This window comes from Acomys minous (genome assembly GCF_964271855.1).
Source record: "Acomys minous genome assembly, chromosome: 8".
Lineage (NCBI taxonomy): Eukaryota > Metazoa > Chordata > Mammalia > Rodentia > Muridae > Acomys > Acomys minous.
In genome coordinates, this window is record NC_140489.1 from 116,422,172 (window position 1) to 116,449,778 (window position 27,607).

At 41.6% G+C, this 27,607-nt stretch overlaps 1 protein-coding gene and 1 pseudogene across 3 annotated transcripts in view; one reads left to right on the forward strand and one right to left on the reverse strand.

Annotated features, from left to right (window-relative positions):
• THADA (THADA armadillo repeat containing) overlaps window positions 1–27,607 on the reverse strand; it is a 293,429-nt gene that overhangs the window by 135,473 nt on the left and 130,349 nt on the right. Inside the window, exon 27 of one of the 2 annotated variants that reach the window (XM_084791400.1) lies at window positions 27,165–27,296. The exons of the other annotated variant lie outside the window; for it this stretch is intronic. Coding sequence (XP_084647526.1) covers window positions 27,165–27,296 — 132 coding nt within the window. The remainder of the gene's footprint in view (window positions 1–27,164; window positions 27,297–27,607) is intronic. 2 annotated transcript variants of the gene reach the window in all.
• Window positions 13,564–14,356, forward strand: LOC311603424 (endothelial differentiation-related factor 1-like; annotated as a pseudogene). The gene has a single exon. The product of its transcript is annotated as an endothelial differentiation-related factor 1-like (transcript).

Below are 27,607 nucleotides of genomic sequence, written 5' to 3' on the forward strand. Positions count from 1 at the left end.
TTTTAATCCCAACAACCTGGGAGGAAGGGGTAGGCAGATCATTATGCAGAGCCAGCCTGCTCTACATATCAAGTTACAAGGCTTGACCTCTGAGATTTGCATAGTAGAAAGAACTAAGTCCCACAACTTGTCCTCTGACTTCCACACATGTGCTGTGTAACATGCATGTACCCAACCCCCGCACACTAATTAAATATAATTTGAAAAACGTTAGACCAATGCAATTGTTAAAGACGGCAATTTGTAAAGTAAAATTTAATAACATTCACCATAAAGTAATAATCAAAAGTAATTTCACAATCTTCTAGTGTAAACTATATAAGCAGGAAATTAGATCACACTTAAATTAACATATATGTACATGTGTATACACACATATTCAAACCCTGAGGAAAAATACACTTGCAGGTTTGTTTTGATAGTTGTAAAATATCTTACAAAAACTTAGGCCAGATAGTTGGTGGCACACGCCTTTAATCCTAGCTTTCAGGGAGGACGAGGCAGGTGGATCTCTTTGTGTTCCAGGCCAGCCTGGTCTACAGAGTAAGTTCTAGAAAAGGCAGGGCTACACAGAGAAACCCTGTCTCAAAAACAAAAACAAAACAAACAAACAAGAACCAAAGGGCTATTAAACAGAAAATCACACAGGTGGGTTTTCATTCTGCCTTAAACAGTAAATTTTTTATTCGTCACAAGAACATTGTCCCCCACCCCCCAAGTCACGGAGCAACTGTCATCTGCTTTCCTTACAGCTTGGCTATCTGCTCTAGAAGAAATGGTACCCATTAATGACCAAGACAATCTTACTTTCCATGGTATCTCTGAAGGCTAGGGAAGGAACAGTAGGTTCCCAGTTACACTATTAAAACAAAGCTTCACCACTACTTCATTTGTAACGCCTTTGGAATGTGTTTTGACCCGAAGCCTTGGCGAGCATCTCTTCATCTGAATTCAAATAGGTTACAAGCTCTTCTGTCAAACCTTGCTGCGCCGCCTCTGGTCAGAGCCATTTGCTTTCGTCCCCAGGCACTTATAACAAGTGTACGGTTCTTCTGTGTCAGCACATGAGATGCATCTCATGTACCCTTTCTTCCTATGGCCACCCCTGGCCACTATCTTGTCTACTACACTAAAATGACATTGACAGCAGCAACTTGGGACATACAGGACAGGAATTAAGAACATGTTCTGGAATCTAGCATGCCTCCGTGTAGATTCAAGTACTATCACTCACTAGTGTGGCTCTTAGGGGGAAGCCAGTAAATTTCTAGATTTTACTTACCTCTTAAGGCTATTGAGAGCTCTAATGAGCTAATGAACATAAAGCACAGACCCTACCAGGCAGTGGGATCAGTTATTATAATTTGCTAGATAGAATCATCTGAAAACCTAATGCCTCTGTGAATGAGTAAAGGCTGTTTTTCTCCAGTGTTCTCTGTGTCAAAACAGGAAACAGAGCTTTGCCCGTACCAAACACACTTCATGTGCTCACAAAGGTCCACTCTCCACTCTCTATCCAAATAAGCTATGAAGGAGAGAGGGATGCTTATGTTTCTCTGGGCCAACTGACTCTGCTCTTCCACCTTTATTCTCCATGCCCAGGGCTCAAATGTATATCTGTTCACTCCATTGCTATTATACCAAACATGTGTTCCATTGCATGCTGTTCCAAATCTTGCCTTCAGAAAAACAGTCCTGGGTCGGTATGTGTGCATGTATAAAAGAGAGAAATACTTAAAGTTTACATCATATCCAGTAAATTTGAAAATGTAGAGATCTGTGAATGTATCTTCACATTTTCAAAGCATTCAATTATGGTCTCAGTTACCAGATTCTCTGCCTGTTCTTCCAAGATCCCCTAAACCTGCTTCTAATTCATCAAAGGATCTATGCTAACTGAACTGGCTTTTTCCTGACCACTCACACTGCTAGCTAGAATGTAACACCAGCACTTACTCACTCCCTCAACTCAGTTCATCTTGAGTTTCTCCATTCAAATATATCAGATATAAATGGATCAGGACTTTTGGAGTTAAATTGAAAAACAAACAAACAAAATACCTTTCCTTTGGGTTAATGAGAGAGGAATAAGAACAGTAGATACTTGCTAAGCTAAAAACTACATTCCAGGACTAATGAGCAAAACAAAACAAAAAATATGTATCTGGGAGCTGGGCATGGTGAGGCACGCCTATAATCCCAGCACTCGGTGTAGGTGGATCTCTGTGAGTTTGAGGCCAGCATGGTCTGTCTACACAGTGAGTTCAGGACAGCCAAGGCTACACAGAGAAATCCTGTCTCAAAAAACCAACCAAACAAAACCAACAACAAAAAATATGTATCTGTAGGTAAAATGTTCAGTTTAACTTATCTACTGGGCAGCTCTTCGCAAACTAACAGTGATTGATATATCAACCTTATGAAGAAACTCTGACAATAATAAGCCACAACATAACTAACATCAGAAAACTGTAATGTATCCACTTGGGATAAGGCCAATGTAGGCCCAAACCTGGCCTTAGGAGATGCATGATTCTGCAGTCACCTGCACTCCGCTGCTCAGTTACCAGGCTTTACCCAGCTTCACATGCCTCAGGCTGCTAACTTTAAGTTAAAATGGCAACTGCACGCCTCTTCAGCAGTACCAGCCACAGCATGTGCCAAGGACACATGACCGCAGAGGTAATGCGATGGCTGCTAGCCTGCAAACCATTTCTGTCACCACTGGGCAATGAAGTGCATGAGTTTTCCCAAAAGAAGAATGAAAGTCAAACTGTGTGGTATATATGCCCAGAAAGCTCTTGGGACAGTGCATTTTCATTATTTGGAATTACAATTATTTCTTCAATAATAAAGAGATGCATGACTTTTAAATGCTAATCTGATTTCCTGCTCTTATCAAAATACAGATGAAATATAATCTTCATATTTCATCTGAAATTTCACTTAAATCATTTATCATCTTTTGCCAGTAATAAATGCAATTTGAAACTAAATTCTTGAGATTCCAATAAAATGTTTTAGACATGGACTACTGCAATGTAGTCTCCCTTAGTGATAACTTTCCCAACTTAGGAAGAATGCTTTATAAGAATGTCCACCCAAAGACACTGGAAACCCCAGACCTGGATAGAGATTTAAGAAAAATAATTAATTTCAGTCCCTACCCAAATGAAAAACGAAGTGCTGTGAATGTATAAAGATCTAACATGAACCCGCATCCCTCCAGTCCGCCTGGGAGTTAGCTCTGAACTGGAGCAATGAGCTGTACCGTGGTCTGGTGTCTCTACCCACAAGAGCTGGACAAGCGTTTGCAGCTCTACCGTGGAGGCTCACAGGCTGGGATGAGCTCTGCAGAGGAGCTGGGGGTGCAGAGGCTGAAGCCACGAGCTGCACAGAGGCAAAGGCTTCCATGACCTCCTGCTGACTCTGTAGCAGGGGCTCTGCATGCAGCACCTGGTCGCAGGGTGTCTCCCTTTCCTGCAGGTAGTGGACAGGTGTGGAAGACTGCTAAGCAGGCTGGCGCTCTTTGGGGTGTAACACTGCCCGGAGTTCTAGTTCTCAAAGTGACTTAAAACTCTTGGAACTTGCACCATCGACCTTGCAGAGTGGTTCTGTGGTTTTAGTGAATGACTTTTCAGGTCACGGGGGAGTGGGTGATACATTAAAAAAAACTACAGAAAGGTACTGAGAGTTTGTCCTCTTGTTTGTAACCCTAGCATGTATCTGGGAGAAGGATTAGAAAGAACTGTGTTTATTACCATTAAAAAAATTCTTTTTCAAGCATTCCTAAACCTAATAGTTCCCTACTGGCAAATTAACACATTAAAAACAATCCCAATATCCAAAGTGCCCTAAAACTAGCCCATGACTTGCTAGAGAAATCATGAATGCCTAATAAACATCTTGGATCGACTTCACTTTCTGAGTGCCTATTACAAATATCTGAAAAGATAGTATTATTAGGTAAGTACAAAAGTGACTAGTTTTTACAATGTTAAAATTTGCTGTGTGATATAGGAATACACTCTTAATAACTGTGTTTTACAAAGCAGCAGTAAATTTTACAACATTTAATGGACATTTCCTGCTTTTTAAAACTAATAATTTATTAATTTATACTTGTTTTATGTTTATTTTATACTATGGAAAAGATGTTAAGCAAAAAGCAAATGAGAGACTGTATTAGAATTCAAAATGAGTGGTAGAGACAGCTCTCACTGTCAACAGTGAACCTAGCCCAGAAATTCCAAGTAGGCACACAGTGAGTGCTGGTTCTAGACAATTCTGCATAAGAATGGACAGCCTTAAAGATAAGGCGCACAGCTTGCCCGCAGAAGTTGATGATGACCAGCTGACTGCAGTCACGGAAGCTGGCTCACAACTACATGAGAGTTGTCAAAGAACTCAACATGGACCATCCAATGTTCGTCTGTCATTTCAAGCAAATTGGAAAGGTGGGATCTCAGTAAGTGAATGCCATATGAGCTGACCAAAAAATTTAAAAAAAAAATTGCTGATGTCATTTTGTGGAGTAACAGTGATGAAAAGTAGACTGTATATGATAACTAGTGACATCCAGCTCTGTGGTTGGAAAATGAAGCTGATCCAAAGCACTTTCCCAAGCAACTCACACACAGGAAGTCATGATCACTGATAGGGGGTCTGCTGCCAGGCTGAGCCACCACAGCATTCTATATGCCCGAGAAACCCTCCCATCCAAGAAGTGTGCCAGCAAGCAGAGGAGATGTGCTGGAGAGTGCAGCTGCTGCAGCCAGTATGAGCAACAGAAGAGCCTGACTCTTCCCCAGCATCCCTGACTAGGTATCACAGAACCAGTGCTTCACAGGTCGAATAAATTGTCTACAGAGTTTTGCTTCACCTGACTTCTTGCCAACCAACTACCATTTCTTCCAGGATCTTGACAACTTTTTGTACGTCCATAGCCAGCACAACGCAGAAAGTGCTTTCCAAGAGTTTATCAAATCCTAAAGCCAAGATTTTTGTGCTACAGGATAAACAAACGTATTAACAAACTTTGTGTTGATCATAATAGCTCCTATTTTGATTAATAAACCTAGTTGTAATAACTTAAAACATAGTCTGAAACAAAAATCCCTTTTGCCTCAAACTAATAAAATCAATGCAACCTAGGCATTGAGTGCTCTACACAGTGATAGTTTAAGTACTTTTAAATATAAACAGAAAAAAAGAAAGAAAGAAAGCCAGGCAACGGGAGGCAGAGGCAGGCGAATGCAAGGCCAGCATGGTCTACAGAGTGAGTTCCAAGACAGCCAGAGTAGCACAAAGAAACCCTGTCTTAGAAAAAAAAAAGTAAATATCAATTTCTCTTATAACAAGAATTTGTAATGTTTCTGAAAGATTCCAATGCCTATGCAGAAATCCAAAGAAAGCAAAAGGTTGGAGGCAGGTAATCTAGGTACTTTCAGACTGTGTGTGTGCGCGTGTGTGCGTGTGCGCGTGTGCGTGTGTGAGTGATGTATGTGGGGGGTTTTCATCATACATGTGGATGAATGTGCCTATGGAAGACAGGAGTTAACATAAGGTGCTGTCTACTTTGTTTTCTGAGAAAGAATCTTTCATTAGGAGCGAGGATCAAGAGTTCAGCTAGAACAGCTGGCTAGCAAACCCCAGGGAGTCGCTGTCTCTGCCTCCCCAGTACTGACTAGGCCACCTCCCCAGCACTGACTAGGCCACCTCCCCAGCACTGACTAGGCCATCTCCCCAGCATTGACTAGGCCATCTCCCCAGCACTGACTAGGCCATCTCCCCAGCATTGACTAGGCCATCTCCCCAGCACTGACTAGGCCATCTCCCCAGCACTGACTAGGCCACCTCCCCAGCACTGACTAGGCCATCTCCCCAGCACTGACTAGGCCATCTCCCCAGCATTGACTAGGCCATCTCCCCAGCTCTTTATCCTAATTTTACTACTCAGATAAGTCTTCAAGCAGCATTATGTGAATATATGTGTTTTTTACCACAGATAGACTAGTGGGAACATGTACAAAACAATGAGTTGCCAAATAAATCTAAGCACAACCAAATAAAATGCCTTGTGCTAATTTCCTTCTGTTATGATCATGGGTATGGAATCCTTAAGAAGCAATTTATCCCATTAATTCCAATGATTGGAACTCCCATTTGCAGATCTCATTCATAGTAAACTGTTGGCCTAAATGTATTTCCTCCTGCTCTAACTAGTGCTTAAAAAAAGAAAAGAAAAGAAAAGAAAAAAAAAAAGGCTTCACAATGCACTACCCTTAAGGAAATCAAATTAGTCATAGGACTTTGACCCAAAGCCAGTCACCAAACTGTAGACTTTGTAGGCCAGGCCAACCAATGGTTTTATGAAGAACATATATGAATATGGGACAGGTTACACGAAGGCCATGGCAATGTCTTCTGCTGTTCTCTATCGTTACTAAACACCTCAGATCAAATCATCTAATCATTCAAAGTGCTGTATTTGTTTATATATATTAACACATTTCAAAATGCTGTTAACCTTTATAATGACAAGTCTGTACATTAGCAGAACTTCAAGACTTAGGAAAAGATAACACATGCATTTAAGTGACTATTTTAGTGAAGACAACGACAATGCTTGTTTGGTGCCATAAATAAGATGACACTTGAAACACACAAATTAAAATAAGAATATCTGCAGCAGCTACGAGGCACATAGACAAGTTACACAATGCCCTTTCACATCCTCATCTATAAAAAAAATATTAGAAATTACTTCTCAAGTTCTCTCCAATAGCAAAATCCTATAAATCAATAGGCATTTAAACATCTTGCAGGATTACTATCCCTTTTACTTTAAGTTATCTTTAGGATCTCTCTCTACCTGTTTCATTGCTTAATCTCATAACAATATTGATGCTGATAATAAAAACATTATGCTTAACACTAACCTCCCTCAACTTTCCTACGTTCAGAGCTGATTTTCTTTAGCCTGGGCCTCCGTCAGAGTTGGAAACAAATGACCAGTGTTTTCTACACAGGAAAGCCCTTCATGAGCTCTATTGGAACCCTGTCATTACAGCACCCCTCAGTCTTCCCAACGCCACAACAAGCCCACGACCTTTAGTCATCTGGATTCTCTAGAATCTGTTAATTATCTTGCTTCAGCAGAAAGCTAAATGAGCCTGCCTCACAATGCCAACTAAACGCTACTGCTGGAAGAGAGAGGGGAGCATTTCTGTTAATATGGTTACTGCCCTGCAGAGGTTGCAGTTTGTTTCTGCTAAAGCTAATTAATGGCCCTAAATAACCTTCCTTTAATTTCCTAGCAATAAGTCAAACCAAAATCACAAAGAATAAATCTTTAAAAAACAGAAAACGCTTGAAAAATTCCAAAAAGTCACACTATTTTGGCCTAGAAAAATGGTACAAAACAGGAAAGCATATTGAGATGTTAGGAACAGACTCATCTCAATGAGGCATCCTTTCTCAACAAAGTGCCCGAGTCACATCTCAGCAGACCTACAGCACTGTGAAGGGACTACTACCAGCTCTTTACAAGCACCCCAGGAAAAGCTTTACATTGCTTTTGCTTGCCCCCAAATCCATACCTAGGCTACAGTAGTACAACAGTCAAAAAGTACTTCCTTTTGTACAATTAGACTCTTTCTTGCTGCAATCTAGTGTTATTTTTCTAGTTCTACATGTCAGGGAAATAAATTAATTCATGCCTACAAAACAAGTGTCCAGAATATATTTAGAAGAAGAAAATGAACAACTCAATAAAAAACTGAGTCAAAGCTCTGAACAGACACTTCAGCAAAGGAGACAGGAAGTGAACACATGTGAAGATGATCAAGATGAAGATGTTCAGTTATTTGGGAAACTCAAAGTACTTTATATGCTTGTATGACAAAGTGTTATGATAAGTAAACACTGGTGAAGATAATAGGAATTATTAATATATTTTATAATAATGATCTACTACTACACACCTAGTAGAGATACTCGATGGGAATGACTGAGCTGCCTGAGGCTGGAGAGAAGGCTCAGTGGTTAGGTGCACTGGCTGTCCTTGCAGAGGACCCCAGCTGGGCTTGTAGCACAGACACGACAGCTTACCATCATCTGTAACTCTACTTCTAGGGTATCTGTTACTTCCTTCTGGCCTCTAAGAACAATAAGCACACATGTGGTGCAATACACACAATAGGCACACATGTGGTGCAATACATACAATAGGCACACATGTGGTGCAATACATACAATAGGCACACATGTGGTGCAATACATACAATAGGCACACATGTGGTGCAATATATACAATAGGCACACATGTGGTGCAATACATACAATAGGCACACATGTGGGGCAATACATACAATAGGCACACATGTGATGCAATACATACAATAGGCATACATGTGATGCAATACATACAATAGGCACACATGTGATGCAATACATACAATAGGCACACATGTGGTGCAGTACATACAATAGGCACACATGTGGTGCAATACATACAAGCAGGAAAAACACTCATACACAACAGAATAAAAACAAATAAGTAAAAAAGCAAAACCAAAAACCTGAGCATGTGAAGTGTGCACCAGACCACAGAACAGCTGGGGACATTACACTTGGCTGGTGTGAACGAGAAAGGTTCAGTCACTGTGAAAAACAAGGTATCAGTTTCTTAAAAGCAAAGCAAGCACACAGCCCTTCCTTCCATTTCACTCTCATGTATTTAACATAGAGAAATGAAAGCTAATATCCATACAAAGACAAGAATGGACGTTCCTAGCAACTTATCTGCAATAGCTAAATTTTTATGTAAAATAAATGCCCATCAATAGTTAAGGAAGCAAACAAATTGTGGTAGATCAATAAGAGAATTCTAGGCCGGGATCCCTTTAATCCCAGCACTCGGGAGGCAGAGGCGCTGTGAGTTTGAGGCCAGCCTGGTCTACAAACAGAGTTCCAGGACAGCCAAGGCTACACAGAGAAACCCTGTCTCGAAAAACAAAAAAACAAACAAACAAACAAACAAACAAACAAAAAAGGCAAGTGGAGAATTCTACTTTACAACATGGCTGAATCTCAAAATATGCAGGCGAAATGCCAAAGTAGAATGTATACACTACCATATTATAAAACTCTAGAAAATGTAAATTTCTTAAAATCTACAGTGACAGAGAACAAAGCAGCCACTGCCAGATGTTTGGGGAGGGGTGTTGGGTAAAGATTATAAAGGATGATAGATATGTGCATTATCTTTATAGTGGTGGTGGCTTAATATGCATCAACACTTATCAAACTACACTTTGAACATGTGTAGTTTACATCAGTCAGATCTTAAGTCGTTTTTAAAGAATATTTTTCATTGGCCTTTAACCTCAGCACGTGGGAGGCAGAGGCAGGCAGAGTACAGAGCGAGTTCCAGGACAGCCAGAAGTGCATAGTGAGACCTTGTCTTGAAAACAACCAACCACCAATCAACCAACCAAACAAGAAACAAAATCTTCTCATATACATTACAAAAGTAACATTATAATTCTATCTTGCTTTCCCTTGTTTTTCCTCCCAGATTAAACAAGCCCAGTAAAAATTCCTATTTTTTTATCAGAATTAACTTTCCCTTGTATAACTCAAAAATAAATAAATAAATAAATAAATAAATAAATAAATAAATAAAATCAATACTAAAGGCTAACAATCATATAAGAACTAAAAGACAAAACCAAAACATTTTAGGACAATGTTCTCAATCTTGCATGGGGAAGCTCAGAGAGATCAACCAGTCCAAATTCACAGAGGAAGTAAACAGAGCAGCTGAGACTCAGACCTGCTAGCTTTATTCTACAACGGCGCTAAGTGGCCCAGCTCTGCGGGATTAGCTTCTTGTTTCTTGCTTGTCTCTGAGACAGGCTCTTGAGCATGAGGAACTTGTCTTAGCCTCATGCATGTGACCTTCCTATCTCAGTCTCCCAATACTGGCACTACAGATACATGCCACTTTGGAGTATCTAAGGTATTTTTACAACCTTAGTATTGAATAATAATTTTACAAATGAAAATCAATTAAATTGTTACTTTTAAATACATGTTATTTAAATACTACTCAACTAAGTGATTTTGATGGGTCAGCTTTAATGAACTCATCTGCATTTAGGATAATTTTCCATGTTGATTATTAAGATAAAACAGATGTTTCTCCCCAGCTTGAGCTTTGAACAGCCAAAAACTTGACTTGTACCATAGTGAAAACTAATTTTCAGCTCCTAATAATTCAAATCATCCTAAATTCTGCACAAATAGAACCCAGATCAACATCCTATTAATATATTTTAAATGAATACACAATGCAGATTGCTGTGAAAGTCCAAAGATGAAGCAAAACTGATTACACATGTGCATGACCTGGCAGAAATACAAGGCATACTAGTATTACAAGTTACAATCTCAGCAGTAGTATCTTTGTTCAGAAGTATGCTACATCCCTGTATCATTAAAGCACTCTAGTATTTAATTGGGCGACTAATTATCAGGAGAATCATATTACCCACAAGTCCTTTCCTGACTGTGACTTTGGCTTAATACATTAATTTCATGGTGACTGTGTTTTAAGATGGGGGAACATGTCAATAAAAAACACTGGTCATAACCCCTAAGATATCCAGGTATGTGCGACCATATAGCACTAGAAAAACATCACTGCTAATGTTCACTGCTGATTTCAACAAGATGTTGTTTTAGTAAGTATTTACAGAAGACATACTCATGAATGTAAACAACAACAAAAAAAGAAAGTTCTTAAAAATAATACTCTTTATTGCTACTCCAGTTCAATCAATTAATAAGGGCAACTTCATGCATATCATTTATTTGCTAGCTTTTTTGTCTATAAAAAATACATAAAGTAAAATATGTGTAGAATCTAGGGGTCATTCTTTAATTCTGCCAAGGACATAACTGTTAACTGCAGATTAAAACTAAAGTATGAAACCCAGCCCTGCTGAGCTTTGGGCAGAAGCCTAATAAATACAACATTTCAGAAGAAAACAAAGCAAGCTGGACCACCTCCACTCATTTTCATGATCTCATCAATACATTACTATGGCTTTGGCTGCATTAGTCGGTGGAATTTGGCATCACTAGTTTACAATCTGTATCACCAGGTTGTACAAGGCACAGACATGCTCTCTACTCACTCCCTCATATACTTCAAAGCACTTCATTTATTTTCCCAATAGTTATCCTGACAAAACCATTAGTCAAAAAGAAAGCAAAGAAACCTACTTTTAAAAAAAGTATCATTTACACCAGACTGTCTTAACCAATTGTGTTATTTCTAACTAAGTCTGTGTTTCATATAGAATATACTTTTTGAGCCTTTGTGGTAGCACACACCTATAACTCTAGCACTCAATGAGAGGAGACAGGAAGCTTGCAAGTTTTAGGTCACTTAGGCTGCTTGAATTATACAAGTTTTAGGTCAGCCTAGGCTATATTGCAAAACACTGTTCAAACAAACAAACAAACAATTCTCCCTTCCCATTCTTACACACACACACACACACACACACACCCTCTCTCTCTCACTTCATCTCAAGTCTCTAATGTTTTCTAGCCTCTTCTTAGGAAAATATTCCATTTAAATATGAGAAAAATACTGCTAAAATCCCAGTGACCACCTGGTTGCCTTCAAATAAAGACAGAGACCAGGGGCCAGAGTAAGAGACACATACATGGAGGATACAAGAGTTATCTTTTCGTTGCAATTTATATATCAGGCATGGTGGGTCCATACCAGCCAAGGCTACATAGTAAGACCTTGCCTCACAGGGAAATATAGTTTTCAAGGTTAAAAAGAGCATGTGTTTAATTATTTAGAATAAGAATTATTTCTTTCCATCCCTTTCTCCCTTCCTAAAATTCATACTGTACCTATTATCACCAGATAACATGTTTATAGGGTTTGAGTTTTTTTTTTCTTAAAGAAAAATATGTCTAGTCCTTAGAAGTCCTTAACACTTGTGAAGCTGAGAGGGGCCTGGTTCAATCAGTTTGCAGTTGTCTTACTTATTAACAAAGGTAAGTTCTGGTACAGACAGACCTATCAAGACAACCTAAGATCAGATTCAAATTTCATTTATTAATAGTCAAGACATGTATATTTGGTCACTTAATAGTTGCCAGGTCCCGCAGCTGTCATGAAGCATGTCACTGCCACTGTTCCATAGTTAGAGCGAGGGACACTGCTCGTCCAACCATGAAGACAGACAACATTTGAGAGAACTTAGGAAGTTCTCTCTCTCTCTTGGTTTATCTGCAGGACAGTGGCTGCCATGGCTTACACAACCCTTTTAAAGGGAAGAATAGGCTCTTACAGTCCCAACTTCTTAATACATCTAATGCAGAGCTTCTCAGCCTGCTGGCCTCGGCCCCTTTATCTTCAGAAATATTTACATTATGATTCATAACAGAATCAAAATTACAGTTATGAACTAGCAATGAAAATGATTTATTGGGTGGGGGCGTCACTACAACAAGAAGAACTGTATCAAAAGCTTGACTGAAGCATTAGGAAGGTTGGGAAACACTGATCTAATATAATAGTAGCAAAATATTCCCGCCACTCCTTGTGTTCCTTAAAGTGCGCACTATCCATAGTCCTATAGTACTTAAAAGCCTAAATAGCTCCTTAAATGAATAGTAGTCACATCCATCCATATTAAGGCAGACCACAGAGCCCTATCTCATTGTATTTCCCACTGTTCCAAAGTAGTAGAACTCTCCAGAAGCAGGCACTACTTATTTCTTGTGATAAAATACCAAAAATATTAAGTTTATCAGTTTAGCCATTTTACTACGTAGTCCTAGCTCCTCTGGAACTTACTATGTAGACCATGCTGGCATCAAACTCAAAGATCCATTTGCCTTTACTCCCAAGTGCTGGAACATAAGACACATGGCACCACACCCAGCCCAGCCATTTTTAAATACATGTATCAATGCTGTCAAGTTTGTTTACCAGGTAGTTTTATTTTAGACTCAGCTGGCCTCTGGCCTTAATGTCTGGATACCCAGTTTGTCACTGCTTGATATTCATGGCTTCAGATAGAAACGCTATTCTATTTCCAGGCAACCTCCTGGCTAGGACTCAGAACCAAAGCACATTGGGGTCTGTCTACTTGAGGTGAGGGATTAATGTCCAAACAAGTATTTGTCCCTTTCTTTTCAGATGGAAGATAGAAGCTTTGATCTTCTCTTCCTTTCCATTAAGCCCTTCTGGAAAGAAGGAACCCACTATTCCCTGACCTTTGGAAATTTTACAAACTTCAGACTGCAGTTCAGAGCAGACAAGAAAACTGTCCAAGAAAAACACAGCCCGCATGAACAGGATATAAACAAAGCTGCAAGGAGGTAATTAACGGCAGAGACTTGACTCCTTCACTTGCTTTCTGATAACTATCTGGCATTTTATCAGCAAGGTCTTTTATCTGCAAGGATTCACTGTGTCCTGCTGCCTGGAACTATTTGGGGAGGGACAAGCTTTCATCTTGAAAAGGAAACAGAACTACATCTCTAAAGGGTGAGGAAGAGTCAAAGCTGTAAAAAGGCCTCCGTGAGTTCTGACAGGAGAGAGGTAAACGGAAAACATGATGCCCCTGAAAGCATGGGAACCAGTTCTGGTGGGAAAGGCATGATGGCCCTCTACCAGACCACAAGTGTGGGTGCATACTTTCTTTTTCCTCATTCTGCATCTTCTGCCAATGTCTTCTAGTTGTCTTCTTGTTAAAATCGAAAATTAAGCTAACTTACACTGTGGCTAACGACTTAAGTGTAGCCTGCCTCTCACTGTTCTAGAATAAATCAAGACTATATACTAGGGGTCTCAAGCAGCTGCAAGAGAGTGAGACAGACCACTGCCCCTGCCGCGACATGGCCGAGAGTGACTGGGACACCTTGACGGTGCTGAGCAAGAAGGGCCCCACCGCCACACAGGCCAAATTTAAGCAGGCCATCTTAGCAGCTCAAAGATGAGAAGATGTGGAGACATCCAAGAACTGGACTGCTGGCCAGAACAAGCAGCATTCCATCCACACAGCCAAGCCTGACCAGGAGACAAAGGAGCTGCTCCATGACAAGGTGACCCTGCAGGTGGGCGAAGTGACTCAGCAAACGCCTGACGCAGAAGGACTTGGCCACAAAAATCAATTAAAAGCTGTAAGTCACTGCAGACAATGAAAGTGGGCGGGCCATTGTGAATAAGCAGGTTTTGGGCAAAATAGAGAGAGCCACTAGCCTCAAGCTGCGGGGGAAGGACATCCGGAAGCCTATCCAGAAGGGGACGAGGTGAAATGAACATAAAGCCTCAAAGCCTGTGGTTCCAGCTGGCTGAGCTCTTCTGGCTGGTCCCCCAGGACCTCCGGCACTGCCATGGGTCTCCTCACATGGTCTAATGGAAGACAGTGGTCAGGCTTGTGTGGCCCTCAACCCATACCCGCTGTCAAACAAAGCAAAACAAAACTATATAGTAAGTGACTGAAGGTCTGCCTAAGAACCCTCAAGAAGAAGGTGGCATCTAAGAATATATGCAGGGCTGTAGGCACTGCTTAAGAACACTAAAATGACTTCCTATAGGTTTCCACCTCTCTCAGAGTAAGTCGGTTCTTGCTGGGGTCTGCAGCAGTTTAGTGGCATGTCCAATAGCATCACTCCTAAGGGAAACAGGACGGTTACAGGAATAGTAGGTAGTTGGTATCAGACTGTCCTCTTACTGCCCTCCAAACTCAGCTTGTTCCATGGACTGGTTATGGGAGGACTCAGAAAAAAAAAAAACAAAACAACAGGACTTTGGATTCCCCATCTTACTTAGAATTCAGGAATATTTATCTAAGGTTGAGTCAGGGCAGCCACACATTCTAGAATTCACAACCTCCGGCTTCTAAACCCGAGCACTAGCTACCTTTGTCAGGCTGTGTGCACTCCCATGGAGCTCTCTAAGTTCATATCCAGTGCCCTTGTGAGATCAGCGCCTTAGGAAAGAAGGGCATGAAGAAGCTGCGCTGAGGGTTGGTTACAATGGAGACTTCCATCTGGTCATGACATTCTAAAGCTACTACTTTACTACTTTACTACTGGACAATCAACCAGACAGCAGAATGCAAATCCCTCTCTAGCCAATCCCCCCTCGGAGACATGGTTTCACTATGTAGCTCTACTAGCCTGAAACTCACTATGTAGCCTGGCTGGCCTCAGAGATCTACCTGCCTCTGACTCCCAAGTACTAGGATTAAAGGCATACACCACCACACCCAGCAAGAATTCCATTTCTTTATGTTTCCCTTAATTATATTTATATGATTTATATGGGTTATAATTAGCATCAAATTAATTTCGCATTTTTTATTATTTGCTCACACTCAAATGAGGCTATACCTTAAATTCAGTTTTGTTTTCAAGAAAGTTTCTCTGCGTAGCTTTGGTTGTCCTGGACTCACTCTGTAGACCAGGCTGGCCTCAAACTCAGAGATCTGCCTGCTTCTGCCTCCCTAGTGCCAGAATTAAAGGTGTATGCCACCAATGGCCGGCTTAAATCTTGTTTTTATAGGAAATAATGATTCTTATTGGCGAAAAATGAATAAACAGCCCAGTAGGAAACAAGCTAATACCACTCATCCACCATGCGCAAGAACCGCTCAAAAGACTCTTAGTGTTTTCAAAATATTTCCTGCTCACTGTTTATAAACTTATTTTCTTGTCTGTGTGAAACATCTTTCAGTAACAACTCAGCTTTTTCTTGGCCATCTGGATATATTTCCATGGTTTGTACAGAACACATGGCCTTTTCCAGTACAGCTGCAGTGATCAAAACTGAGCAGGCTTGCTCACATGGCAGTGCCTTTTAGGCACAGCAGCCTCTTGCTGGTGCTCTGCATGGTGTGTGCATGCACATGAGATGACAGGCGATGGGGTGGGTGGGCAAAGGAACCAAACTATGGTCTTGAGATCATTCAGACTGAACTGAATTCAGCCAGTAGAGGACAGAAGTGGAACCCAGTACAGGAGTAGAACTCAGCACATAGAAACATAAACCTGAGATATGATGATATTGACTTTCATTCAGAATTTTAGATGCATCAAGATAGGAAAGATGTTTTCCTTAAGGTTGCCAAGCACAAATAGCCAAAACACTATGAATGTAACATTTATATAATTCCTGATGGTTTCATGGTTCTTCTTGCTGTAGGTAGTTTACTGTGTATATGTGTAATAATATAAATGTATATGTAATAGAAAAAAAAGAAAACATAAAACTGACAAGAAAAGGGGATTTAAACCCATTTCACAGGTTTTACATGAACCAGCTGCTACTGTTAGGGCCCCTCAAGATCATTACTTGAGATCCCTAGATGCACCTTAGCGCAATGCAACCCATTTAAACTCTGCTCATCTACACTCGCCTTTTCCTGAGTAGGTTTAGGACTGTCACTTAAGAAAACATGGGAATGTGTACTGAGCTAGTAAAAGAAAAATAAACAAATTAGTATCTATAAGAGTACTTTGTAAACTGCAAGTCTTTAGGTAAATGCAATGTCACTATTGGTTTCCTTCACTCTTGCAACCCCAAAGCCCTTCCAAAATTATATAAAGTTTTAACAGTGCATAAACCCAAGATCACACACTTGAGTCAGAGGGGAAGCTTTCTAATAGTTTTGAAAGCTTTATGGGGGCTGGAGAGATGGATGGCTCAGTGGTTAAGAGCACTGGTTGCTCTTCCAAAGATCCTGAGTTCAATTCTCAGGAACCACATGGTGGCTCACAATAATAACGTGATCTGATGTCCTCTTCTGGCACACAAGTGTATATGTGCATTCATACATTAAATTAATAAATCTTTAAAAAAGAAAGCATTCATGAATAGCAGCCCAGAAATAATCTCATTAGGACTATATGCATCTCAGCCTCAAGCCACACTTGTTCTTTGGCAAGACACTTGCAAGTATGTAATGACCCTATAACAAGGAAAATTTCTTTTGTAATAAAGTCTCAGTATTTCTCAAGAATCTCAGACCTTCAGCTGAGCCAGTTTTATTTAGCAACTTGTCACAAGCATGTGGGCTTAACTGCACATTTTTCTTCCTTTAGTGCTGATTTCAGATTGGAAAATGAGATCACTGCCAATGCCATGCCTCAAAGGAGAAACATCCAAAAAAACAAGACAAGCCCAAACAACTGTTAGATAAAGATGTAGGTTACCTTTGGCACACTGAGAACTAGCTTGTCGTGTTTCACAGAAAGAGCATCAGAAATAGGTAGGTGGGAGAGCCTGTTGTTGGATGAGGAACTAGGAAACCCAAGGCAAACGGGCTCAGGAGCCAGGCCAGCTGGGCTCAAACCCAGGCCTATCCCACACTAGCAATATGACCTAGGGTGTATTTCCATGCCTCCCCTTTAGATGATAGTAATAGCATCAGCAAACTCACACTGTTGTCTTGATGATTAAATGGGGTATTATGTGGAAGATCCTACTCTACCGTAAACATTTGCTAATTATTATTTACCACTAATTGGGATGGAAAAAATCAGAACAAAAAGAGACAAGAAATATCATAGCACAAGACACCTCAGGTGACAAAAACTCTGGCCAATTCTCCCTCCTACTTTAGTGCCTCAGTATTCTCAGTAAATTTCTGTTGAGTTTATGAATAAATGAATCAATGTTACCAACTGCAGATACACTAGACTTACTCCTCCTAGGCCTGCCACAAAGTTCTGCTACTTGCTACTGCAAACTGGCATTAATCAATGTGATGAAAAAGAGCAAATCATTTCAATCTTACTGCAAGGCTTTAAGAAGGCAGGAATCTGTTTTAGAGCAATGCTCCTGTTAGTGAGCACATGAGAACAGTCAGAACCCTGAACCACACTGTCATGTTGCTTGTGGAGAATGTGCAGTGTGACAGCAGATACTGCACTAGACCCGAAGCAAGAGCTGCTCAGCCCACAGTGAGCAGAGGCAAATGAAGGTGTTGACCTCTGGCTGTCTGTGGGATAGGCAGAGAGGAGGGGCTGTTCAAACAAAGTCCCTGACACCAGGATCATAGGTCAAGACTGACTCCTTAGTGTAGGCATGTGGCAACCCCAGGGAGGGCAATGGAGTGAGAAAGAAGGCTAAGGGCAGGACAAGGAAGTGGGCAGTGTCTGAAGAGCAGCAGGAAGCTGGAGTGGGGAGGAATGTGAAGAGGAGAGAGATACAATGGCTCAAGGAAGCCACTGTGGCTAGTGCTGTGGTGGGAAGGAGCCAGGTGGTAGTGTATCAAGGAATGAATGGGGCAGGGCATGAAGTATGGGACTATGAACACGGAACATTGTCTCAGAATCAACACAGAATAAAAGCTCTGGGTGGGGAGAGTGGATTTCTCTGTGGAGAGGCACCAGTGGTCCCTAAAAGCTATTGTAAACACAAAGTGATCAAAGTAGGGGTAATGGGTTGGTAATTTCAGTAATGGGTAAATGGAGTGGTGGTGACAAGTGCTTGCTAAATCAAGGGAGAGACAAGAGTGTGTGGTGAGGATGTCTACACCTGGTTTAAAAGGAGGTGGGAAAGAGATGCCGACGTGAGTGGAGAAGACAGGGAAGAACAAGCAAAAGCATGGAAGTGCATTTTGTGCACTGACATGACTAATGCAGCTGTGTTAGCTGGACTGTGGATACTGCTGTCCCTCCTTACCTGGAGGTCTGCTTTCCATGGTTTCAGTTACCTGGACCTGGAAGCTTTCATAAGCTTTATTTTATATAGCATTTTGAGTAAAAAGATGAAATCTCACGTCACCTTGCAGAGTTCAGCTCAAAACATGCCATGCCTTTGCTCAGCCAATCCACAGTGCGTACACTACCTACCTGGGAGCCACTTAGCTATCTCACTTGTTAGACTTGCTGCTGCAGAGCAACAGCGGTGGGTTTAAGTCACATTTTACTGAATAACAGCCCAAAGCATAAAAGCTGGTAACTCAGACCTAGCGAAGAGCAGTCACAGCACCAACACACTCTAAGTGAAAAGGTGAAAGTTATCCACTAGGGAAAGAGAAGAACTGGGTTTTTAACATTTACGGCGAAGACGAGTCTCCTATCCATACAGCTGTACCAGGGCTGGGGGACTCATGGAGGTTGTGCACCAAATGCCAAGTTGTATCTTCAGTGTGTATGTCTATATTTATGGCAACAAATACAGTGCAGGCTTCAATACCAACTGTGGCTTCAGGCACCTGCTGGGGGGTCTAGGAATATATCCCTAAGAATAACAGGAGACTACTGTAATGAAGTAAGAGTCAAGGCCCGTGGGGAGGGAGGGAGGGAAGGAAAGAGAGTGTGTGCAAGAGAGAGGGCCAGCACTAGCCTGGGGCCGGGGAAAGATAACCAAAACACACTGTGGTGTCATTTCCCCAGGCCATTTTACTACATACAGTGTTTAATATTTACTTGCTGCTCTGTTTCCTAGCTCATACTTTCTTTCTGAAGATGAGGGGAGTACATTTTTGATCAACAATGTTCCCTATTACATGGATAAGTGAGTACACATTAGTCAGCATGAGGCTTGATACTGTGCAGCCCTTCAAGTCAGCATTAACAATATCCACGAGCATCTTGGCAATTTTTTTGAGAAAATATTTAAGACCAGGGAAATAAAAGCTTCATATGTAAAAAAAAGATTATTACAGTATTTTTAAATGTGTAGTGCTAATGAATTAAAAAGTGCAGCCTCGGGGCAAATACTATTCTTTACTGAAGTTATCAGATATCAGTGGTTTCTCCTGTTAAAACTGCAAACCACTGCTCTGCACTTCCTTTCACCCTTGGTTCAAGTAGGAGCATCGTCTACAATCACTCCTGAATTATAAGTCCCGAGCTGCCCAGCCCCTTGCTGGGTGCCACTGTCTGCAGAGCGGGAGGGCTTCACTTTGCTTTTGCATGAGATCACAGTGGATTGTTTCCAGAAGTCCCCAAAATGGCAGTCTGAATTTCCCTGAGATTTTTCCTGTCCTGCTACATGGCAAAGCCTGCTGGCCTTCTGCAACTTACCAGCCTCAGTCCCTCAGACAGGCGTCATATAACAAAGCGGCTAATGTACACACCATGTCAGGGGCACAAGCCTGCAGTTTATCTCACTGGTCCTACAGCAAGTTCTTCAAGGATGAAGACTCCTTTCTTCCCAGCTTACCCACATCTCAACACAAGCTGGATACACAGCAAATGTTTAGCAAATACTTAGCTAATCAATCAACTGATTGGATTCTAACCTTTCAAGCAAATGACACCAATAGGCCATGGATTATCATCATTGTCAGAATTTTCACCTAAGAATGAGACTGTTTGCAGATCTAATCACTTGTTCTAACATGACCTGAACTGGCCTGTTGAAGTAACAGATAACACTGGAGAAAAGCTGGTCCCTACAAGTTTTGTTTTTCTAGCTTGCTTTGTCAATGCATTCCATAAGAGGTGAACTCCTCATTCCTGTTGCTCAAAAACATACTTGGAAAAAAGTCTTAAAGAGATCTGGCACCCCAGACTGAGTTGGCCAGGCCCTGCTCTAAGAACTAAGAGAAAAAAAAAAAAATCAATGAATATTTTTTTTTCTTTTTGTTGTTTTTTTGTTTTTTGTTTAATTGCCAGAACTTTTACGTGTGTGTGTGTGTGTGTGTGTGTGTGTGTGTGTGTGTGTGTGTGGCACACAACATAGAAAACATGATTTCATTCCACATGCTCAACTCCAACTACCCTGGATGGAACCTGGAAACTAGGGAGAACATGAACACAGCTTCCCAAAGAACTGGATGGACCACAGGGAGGCGGCTAAGCAGGATATCACAGCGCCAGCAATCCCATCTACCAAAGTCCTAAACTGCTGCCACTGGAGTCTCAGGGGGTCATTTCACACATACAGCCCTGTATCCCAATTAGCTCAGAGAGATAACCCTGACAGAGAGAGGAGTGCGCCCAGTTTGGTTTAAAGACAAAAGGGAAAATGAGCAGCTGGAAAGTCCCTGAACAGAAGTGAACCTCTGTACCTGCCATCTTGTACAAAGCCACACCAGTAAAACCAAAGGGAGAAAGTTCTAGACTTACAGGGCAACAGGTCCCTTGTTAACCCAAGGGTCACCAGATTAGGATGCAAGGAGTCTTTGTCCCTAAGCCCCTATGTAATTCAGTGGTAACCCTGGAGGGTCAAGGAAAGGAAAGTCTTCATTTGTAGTTCCAACTAGGCCCAATTTTTAGGTGTTTTCGCATGCAATGGGCAAGATTTGTGGACTCCAGTTACTCTCCCCAGGCATCTAAGATCCTTTGAGAACTAGGACAACAGTTATTTATTTCAGTCATTAAAAAAAAAAAAGCCACCTCTGACTTAAGACTCAGACGCTCTTTCTACTTGTCAGAAAACAAATACAACTTAAGCCAACAGCTGGAATAGAAGAAAATACAGCAACCACAGAAAAAGATAACTAAATCAGTAGGAATTCTTTTCAGACATAACATCATACAGGCTAAAAGAGTGTTTTCAGAACCATCTAGAACAAAGTTACAGAAGTCACTTAGAAGGTAAATTTAGGTGGCTTAATTTCTAGAGGGCATCATTTAGGAGCAGACCATCAGGACCCTGGGGGCGTGCCAAGACGGTTCCCCCATTCTTTTCTTTGAAAGACTGAGGAACCCCAAAAAATGCACAAATAGTTGTGAAACGTTTAGAAGAAGGCTTGTCATCTCACTCATCACCCCTTTGGGAACTGTGGCAGAGATATTCTGAAATAAGTCATCTCAAACAGATGCCTTGACAGTCTTCCTACCCAACCTCAGATGCATCACAGAGACCCTTTGGGAAACATGTCAAACATAGGATCAGTTTTCCTCAGATAGTTTCATTGCTGGGCAACCCAGTATGAGGAAATATTCATGTCTTTGATGAAGAACATTGCCTTTCACAAAACTCTTCTTTGTCTTTAGAGCTGCCATCTCTCCTACTTTCCCACTGGGAGGAAAATGACCGATTATGTGTCTTCTAGCACATGACACCTCTTGAGTACGTAAAGACCATTACCATGTTGCCTCTACCCAGTCTTCCCCAGTCTAATTGCTTCCAGATGGCTAGCTTCCTTCACACTGCGGTCACTGCCCTAGATAAATATTAGCCTACCAATGACCCTCCTAAAATGGGGATCCCAGAGCAGAATAACAAACAGAATAGCATGGGTCTAGCCTGACCTGCGGAGTCCAGGAGGACCATAGCAGCAGCCGTGCATCACACTGCTCCTTATGTCCACAGAAAACTCCATTCTTTAAGACTTTCTCAAATAAAATGTGAAAGCAAACATTCCACATTCTATACAAATATAATTTTAATTTAAAAAATCCAAGCATGGTACATATCTCTAGTCTCAAGCCACCAATACAATTTTTAAAAAAGATTTATTTATTTATTATGTATACAAATCTCATTATAGATGGTTGTGAGCCAACATGTGATTGCTGGGAATTGAACTCATGATGTTTTGAAGAGCAGTCAGTGCTCTTAACCTCTGAGCCATCTCTCCAGCCCACCAATACAGTTTTTAAGGCTATTTGGAATATGTATTTTAAAAATACTTACTGTGACTCACAGGAGTCACTTTTCTGACTGAACACAAGTCACCTGTCAGGCTTCATGACCAGGGCCTTTATCTGTTGAGTCAATTTGTCAGTCTCTATTTTCAATCAAGAACATACACACACACAAAAAAAACAAAACCAAAAAAGAGTATAGGGACTAATGACATTCAACTATTTGCCTAGTACTAAGCATTTGAAAAGAAAATACCATCATAAATAAAATTCAAACTGAGTTCATGGCTTTTCAATTGTCTCCATTCTCCAAGCCACACAGAGGCAATGGGTGTGGGCCTGAGTTTGTACAGCTACTCTCACTCCTGAGAAGCTTGCATTCCCTCTGTTATACACACTTTCTAGGCTGCAGTTGAGCCTGTTTTCCCTTAAGAAAGTCCAATGGGACTGAAGCTGCACATCCCTAACCTAGTAACACCATCAGGCAATGCGATGACTCAGACATGACTTACTCGTAGGGCACCCTGACTGTTCTTAGCAATAAAGCACAGTGCACTTGTGAGTGACACATTTAACGAGCCAGCTGGAGTAACTGAAATCAATACAACTATGTGGTCATTTAAAACTATGCTTTTCCCTCGCTTTTGAAGAGTCCTTTGAAGGCTGATGGCACAACATTTCCATGTCCCATGGCCCCCAAACTGCTAGCATGATTTTGAGCTGACTTTAGAACCAGAGTCTGTCGGTGATTGAGTCCTGGGACATGCTCTCACTCACAGAACACAGTGCACTCTCCCTAGAACCCCACCTTCATCTGGCTTCAGGGTTTTCCTTCCCATCTACTGGCACAGACATGGCAAAACAAGTGCTACAAAATGCCTGCTCCTTCAGACTCTGACTGTTCTCAACCCAAGAAATGACAAATGTCTGAGGTTTTGCACTTATGCTGACGTGTGCTACATGCTATATACATGTTCTAAAAAGACATGCTGCTACCCTGCAAATCAAAGATATTATACACCAATTTTTAAGTTTTCCCTCAAGATGAGAGAAACAGAGTCTCTCTATGTAGTCCTGGCTGTCCTGGAGTTTTCTATGTAGACCAGGCTGGCCTCAAACTCATAGAGATCCGCCTGCCTTTGCCTTCCAAGTGCTGGGATTAAAGGCGTGTGCCACCACATCCAGCCTTAGAAGTGTCTTTCTCTATTCTTTTCCTAACACAGACTACTAACCTCCTCCTCTCTAGAAGTCCTTAACACATAAACCTAGGAGCACTATTGTGTAAGCAGGCCGTCTGCCCATTACGCCAAGGCTCTCCTCCCAGGGCTCTCTAGTTCTGCCTTATTAGTCTGGAGGGCTCCCCTTACAGAGTGAAGTCTGGCTTCGTTCTAACTGCATGAGTTTCAAAAAAACAACAGTGTCTTGCTGCTCCTTCCCTCCTTCTCTATTTAGGCCTCTTTTCTATGGCCCTAAATCCTGCAGCAGTTACTGAGAGGCAGACTTTCACAGAGCTTCCCTAAAGGACAGCTGGAGAGGAGTTTGTAATCCAGGAAGGTCTCAGGCTCATGAGACCAAGGTATCATTCAGTGCAAGAGCTTAATTTGACTGAAACCTGTTTGAAACGGAAACAGAGAGTCAGAGAGGTGAGTCACAATATAAGCGAATATCAAAGCTCATATTAGAACAGAGGACTCCTCAAAGGCCAGGTAAAACTTGGAGCCCAGTCTTCTTTCCATATAAACCATGACCAGCTACATGTGGTTCCAATAATACAGGGCTGGAACTTCAGAGATACCCAGATCTGCTCACACACAGTTTTGACTTCAAGCTAGTTTCATTTTTACATTACTCAATTTAACTCGGTGTCCAAATCTGAAGTTAGTAGGAGAAAGTACCACAAAACAACAATGCCTATAGCTGTTCATCACAGAGGGAGACTGCAGTTTACGCTGGGAGCAAGCGCTGAGCTGATGCTCAGTATAGGAGTAATACTAACTACAGCACAGGAGTGTTGCATGACAAGGAAGGGGTGCTCTGCACTGTGGAAGAGGGGGACAATCAAGAGCTGAGTACACAAGAAAGGGGCAGGTCTAAACTTCTCTCTTGGTGGTGCTGGAACTACTCTGCTTGCGTGTTTTGTCTGTACAAAGCAAATGTTGTCCTCTACTTATCTAAAAGGATTCTGGGAAGTCGGAGCAGGTACAGATAAGATGTGTGGATATGTGGCATGTGGAGGTCCTGAGTTCAGGCATACTGGCACATGCCTATTATCTGGGTGCTTGGCAACTGGAGGCAAGAGGATCAGAAGTTTAAGGTCATTTCTGGCTACAGAGTTCAAGAAAGTCTAGGCTACATAAGAACCCATCTCAAAATAATAAAATAAAACAAAACCAAACACAAACAAACAAAAGCAGCAATGTAATATATAGACTTAAAGGAGAGCTCCATGCACCTGAATCTCAAATGAAGTAGAAACTCATTACTGTTTCCTGTAAAAGCCACAACAGCCCAGCATAGAAAATAAGCTGCTTTGCTTTATAACCTGGAGAAGGTGCAATGTGATCATTTGCATTAGGTAATTCAAAGGAAATAAGACCAGAGTCAACATTATTTCCTAATGTCACAGGCTTAAAAGGACCAACTCTTAAGTTTTTCTATTCCCAACTTCTTCTTTGGTGAGACTGGTATAATCTAAGGGTCCATTTTGACTTTATTTAAATACATGATTTTATTTAAATGCATGAACCTAAGCTTTCCTATTCTTTGACTGTTGACTGGATGTTCATATCTCATTGTCAAATGTCTCCGCACAGGTCTCTATGCATGTTTTCTACAGGTACATGTTTGTTTTGTTAGTTGAGCTTAGTATCTGTCAGAAAAAGAAAGAAAGGGCTCCTCTTGCTCTGTAGGGGAGCAGTCTTTAGGTCATGAATTTGGACTCACGGCGAGGGAGATGGGGAGCAGCTCTGAAGGTTTTCTGCTAACACCATCACCCTTCCCACAAGGGCCAGAAGAAGGCTGTGCTATCCCTCTGAGCCTCACCCAGGGAAAGATTCTGCCATTTCCAAGAGTCTGAGGGACTAGTGTCACTGACATGGCCATGCCTATGTCAACAATACACACTTACTAAGGATTTCACTGCTCTCTATAATCTGGTTCCAAAGTACTGTTTAAATCTTCTATATTACTGTAATCTCTGAATACCTCTCAATACCATGTATATGTATATACCACTCAGATTATATATAAGTAGGTCCATCTGCAAGGGTATTTAAAATGCAGCAATTCTGTGTTTCTAGGAGTAACAACTAACAGGCTGTTTAGTAAAAGCGTCTGCAAAGTGAATGTTCTCAACACTGATGCTGAGGGCTCGCAGCATACCTTGGTTTCTAATCACACTGGTTCTCTGCTTGTACCTTTCCCTTTGCATCAACTTTCTGAAAAGTTGCTTAGCCCTGGCCCTCTCCCCCACTGCTCCCCCTCCCACACAAGTGTGCATGAAAGAAAACACTTTTAAGGCTCTTGAAAGTAAAATTTACCACCCAAACTTCTAAAATGAATCACCAAATACTGGATGAGGTAGACTGTAACTTTGTGTATCAGGAAACAAAACCAGTCTGAGTGACTCATCTCTGTGATCAAAGATAACGCAGCCACAGCTTGGCTTGGTGGCAAACAAATGGCCACAGCAATCACATGTCAGAATCTTGTGTCTAATGGTTTCTCACATGGAAATGCGCAAGTCAGCTACGTGAAACCAGGGGGGAAAAAAACAAACCCAGAGTGTCACACAAATAATAAATACAGACTCTTATGCTTTGTGTTCCTATACTGCTCCTCCAAGTCCACTTCAACTTTCGGTAGATGCAGTAAAGGCACCACTAGTCAAGACGGGTAAAAACTGTTAATAATATGACAGCTGCTAAATGATTCATAAGGAAATACAAACACCTTTAGGACACTCCATATTAAGGTACTTAATCAAAACTTAAAAAGTGATCAAGTGACAGACACCTCAAAAGAGGTGACAGAGCCTTTGGGGACAAGTTCCATAGCAGGAACACTTGTAGCTGTTGTGCATCCACATACAGTGTGAATGAGAAGGTTCGGTGGGACCATGGGCTCTGTGGCATGGGCACAGGCATGGGCACAGGCATGGGCACAGGCATGGGCACAGGCACGGGCACACCAGGTCCAGGACACTCTCACTCTTCCAGAGTAAAGAGCCTGAAGTCCCGATACTCTTTTAGAGCACAGGACAGGGAACACATGTTCGGACCATACCTGTGTCAGCTGGCCCAACACAGTACAATGCAAACCACAGGTGGTGTTTTCAGAAGGAGTATCTCCTATCAACACCACACACCCACTACAGGTCCCCAGGGAAAACACTGCCAGCACGGTAGGTTCTAATGAGCTCCCACACCCACAGGGTAAATAGCTTCCTGTGAATCACTGAGACCAGGTAAGGGGCAATGGCAGAAAGCTTCCCCATCCTGCTTTCACACAACAACAGCTCCCTAACAAGATAAAGCATCTCCCTCAAGCTCCCTACAAGAGGACACTACCTGATAATGAAAGGAACAAAAGGGGCCAAGCTGAGCGTAGACGACGTGCCATCCATTGGAGACGGGTAGAGTCTTTCCAGCACCAGAAGTAAGAGGAACATACCAGGGTGGCGATCAGGTTCTCCTGGTTCACTGAAAGGAAGTTATTACACATAAAATATTTTACACTGAAGAAGTCAGACACTGCTTTCAAACATATTTTGACACTTTTTCCTCCTTCACTCTAATATGCACAAGAAGTCTCTGGCAAAGCAAGGTTCCTGCAGCAACCCTCTTCTAAGGCAGGCTGTGCTGTCCACAGCAGGAAATGGGAGGCTTTCCATGTCTGATGGGTTTGAGAAAGCATGAATAGGCCATTACTCACCAGAACCAGAAAATCCTACATCCAAACTACCAATTAGAGAAAATGTATCATGACAAAAGTAAATTTCATTGATATAATT